Below are 3,170 nucleotides of genomic sequence, written 5' to 3'. Positions count from 1 at the left end.
CAGACTAGAAGTTATAGATTAGATGTAGACAAAATATAATTATCTCACCCTAACGTATGGTACCAATTTAGTAATGCAATTAAAAAAAACAGACTATTTATTTTAATTGATTAATCCACTATAAGCCCGTATTAAACTGTCAATTATGAAGGCCGACCCGGCTGCTAATTACGACTACCAATTCTTAATCGATCAATTACAATAAACTAGTTACATGACGCTTCACTATGATAGGCGCTTCAAGTGTCGACAGTCGTAACCGCCAGTCAGATTGACCGTTACAGTCAGTAGTTTGATTTGAGCTGTATAGAAAAAACTGAAATATGACTGCGTTTAGAAAACGATTAGTGAACAACGAATATTGGTCTTTTTTTTCTTAATCCTTAAATTTAGAGCGATTACGTTGACGAATTATTTATCAGTTAGGCAATTTTATGATCTGCGTAATTTTTATTATAAATTTTTATAAAGTCTCTCATAAAAATATCATCTAAAATATTATCTAAATGAGTAGCGCTCCTTATCTTATCTTTTATCTACATAAATTAGAAGTCAAATAATCTTCATTTCGTTTAAGATGAATTTTCGAATTTTTATCTTATTTTCATTTAGATGAATCTAAAATAATCTAAGGCAAACACTGCCACATAAAGATAGGAAATCGATTTATTACATTTAATAATTTTAATGATTCAAGCTTTCAATGATTCGAGTGAATTTAACGTGATCAATGTTCTTAATTTTATTTCATAGCCTGAGAAAGATGTTAAAGCAGATAATGTTTGATAGTAAACGAGAGAGTGGGGAAAGATGAGAAATAATTATGTTTCATTATATATGTATATATAATATTATATATATTATGTATTATATTACTTAATCATCTGCAACAAAATGGAGACCAAGGAAGTCCATCACGTGCATTAGTGCTCTGTCGGGAAGAATTCTAAAATAAAACAACAGGTTTTCAATTATGTAATATGAACATTGGAACAGTCACAGTCAAACTTCGGTCACCTCAGTCACACCTCAGACAATATTGTGATGTTTTAAGAACGTTTAAAAACTACTTAAAATAACAAAAACTTCTTATAATGTTGTTAGAAGAAAGTTTCTTTAACGTCTGTAAGAAGTTTGTAAGAAGTCTCTATTTCAAATATCTTTAAGAGAGAAGTCTACTGTGACAAAAGAAAAAACAGGCCTNTAATTTTTTTTTTAACAAAATATGACTCGTACATTAAATTAAATTAAACCGTCATCTTTATTATATATTCAAGTATTTGTAAAAAAATTTTCAAGTCGAAATATTCAAAATTGCCGTCGTGGCACTCCTTCAAGTGCAGGTCCGTTTTTTTAGGTGCCCAAACGGTGTACATCTGGGTGATCTGAAACAAAAAACAAAATATGTTTATCATTTACATAGTATTGACTCTTGTCTGACATAGGATTTTGTTGATAAAAAATTTTGGCGCCGAAAAAAATTCTTGAAATTTTTTTCTATTTTTTTGCCCAAATTTTATGTTATTATTGTTTATAACAATTACACAAAAAACGATATCAAAAAAATGCTCCGCCAGACGAGAGACACTATTCCAGAGAATATGTGGTTAAAATTTCAAGTCGATTCATTTATTAAAACTCGAGATATCGTGTACACCGTATTGAAAAACTTAGTTTCGAGAAAAACGCGTTTAAAGTTTCGGCATTACTTTTTTCAATGAAAAAATCATTTTTAAGCTTCTTACCATTAATCGCCCATTCTTGCTTCATATAGTATATCTTCTTCTTCAAAGAAATCCTCTTCGAGTGCCGATCGCGCATTTCTTCCTTCCATTCTCCCTTCTTTTGAAGCGTCGAACAACCGTTCGTTTGCTTGTGATATTCTGCGCTCGTCCACGGTGTTGCATAAATTGAAGGCGTTTGGTCCAATTTTGATGTTCATAACGTCCATCATTTTGAGGATACTGAAGTAGCCTTCACTGAAAATGCTAGCAGCGCAATACGACGCAATATCGATGGTTTTTACGCCGCTGAATATTTGTTTCGGAGCTAACGACCAGATCATCGAATTCAGGCTCTCGTTGCTGGTCTGTGTATATCCTCCAACACAACGTGTCAACAAATTTTCGTTGCTCAGCTCTTCGTATATAGATGTGATGGCCTTCAGCACGTCGCTAGAGAGAGCCGGTTTGTGTTCATAATCGAACAGATTACCTTGAGATTTGGCTTGTTGCCAGGTACACCAGCTGTCTTCACCCTGCGGACAATCCTCATGTTGTGGTTTCTCGTTTGTCGATGCTTTGTGTTTCAGCGTAGCCCATATTACCTTTTTCATATCCGGCATAGAATCTTTATTCCTTCGGATGGCTAACCCGTAATAAACACTAAATTCATCTATTAGTTTTGCTGTGAGCTTTCCTTTGCCGCCCAGTCCTTTAGTATCTTTTTTTAGTTTTCTCAGTCGTGCACCCATTCTTTTCTAGACATGGCCAACGCATTCTTTTTTTCGACAATACAATTTTCGCCGTAAGGGTTACATTCTGTTATCCCTTTGAAAGTTTTGCAATCGCCGCCGCAGGTACGCGTTTCGGAGCGCTTCGGTAAAAAGTCGAAATCTCAATGAAGAAAAATTTAGACGTCTATAACACCTAATGTACCTTATTTTAGAGGGTTCAAAGTATTTTTTAGGCCAATGAACAAAAAAATTGATGTTTTGAAAATTTTACAGTAGACTTCCCCCTTAAAATATTGTTTTGAAACATCTTAATATCATAATATTAGGTTTAGCAAAAAGTAATCCATTATTTTTCCAATAGAGAGCTTTACTGATTTGTTTCTCGCGTTGTATAAGTCCGATCGGATTACGCCAGATGGCATTAGAAAGATAAGATTTTGTACTAAAAAAACCTCTCAGACAGTTTTGTGATTGCTTGACTCAGTATTGTTTGAGCGCGCGTCAAAAATGGACACCAGCAAAGAAAAAATACGCCAGATTTTACAGTTTTTTTTCGATAAAAGCGAAAACGCAAACCAGGCGGCTAAAAATGTGAATAGTGTTTATGGTCCTGATACTGTAAGAGCCAATCACGCGCAATTTTGGTTTCGTCGATTCATTTCCGGAAATTTTGATGTTAAAGATGCACCACGCTCCGGGAGGCCAATTGTCGAAA

The 3,170-nt window shown here is 34.3% G+C and overlaps 1 protein-coding gene across 1 annotated transcript; it reads right to left on the bottom strand.

The window, feature by feature from the left end:
• Positions 1 to 1,747: 1,747 nt before the first annotated feature.
• Positions 1,748 to 2,720, bottom strand: LOC106750248. The gene has a single exon (XM_014630449.1). The coding sequence runs from the start codon at positions 2,471 to 2,473 to the stop codon at positions 1,748 to 1,750; it is 726 nt and encodes a 241-aa protein (XP_014485935.1). The 5' UTR covers positions 2,474 to 2,720.
• Positions 2,721 to 3,170: the final 450 nt, after the last annotated feature.

This window comes from Dinoponera quadriceps, unplaced genomic scaffold (assembly GCF_001313825.1).
Source record: "Dinoponera quadriceps isolate SergipeBrazil2010 unplaced genomic scaffold, ASM131382v1 scaffold5311, whole genome shotgun sequence".
In the NCBI taxonomy this organism is placed as follows: Eukaryota; Metazoa; Arthropoda; class Insecta; order Hymenoptera; family Formicidae; genus Dinoponera; species Dinoponera quadriceps.
Note: the sequence above shows the minus strand (reverse complement) of the source record. Positions and strands in the feature narration are given on the sequence as shown.

Excerpts from the sequence above, each read along its gene's own strand:
- LOC106750248 (XM_014630449.1), bottom strand. The coding sequence starts at position 2,473 with ATGGGTGCACGACTGAGAAAACTAAAAAAAGATACTAAAGGACTGGGC.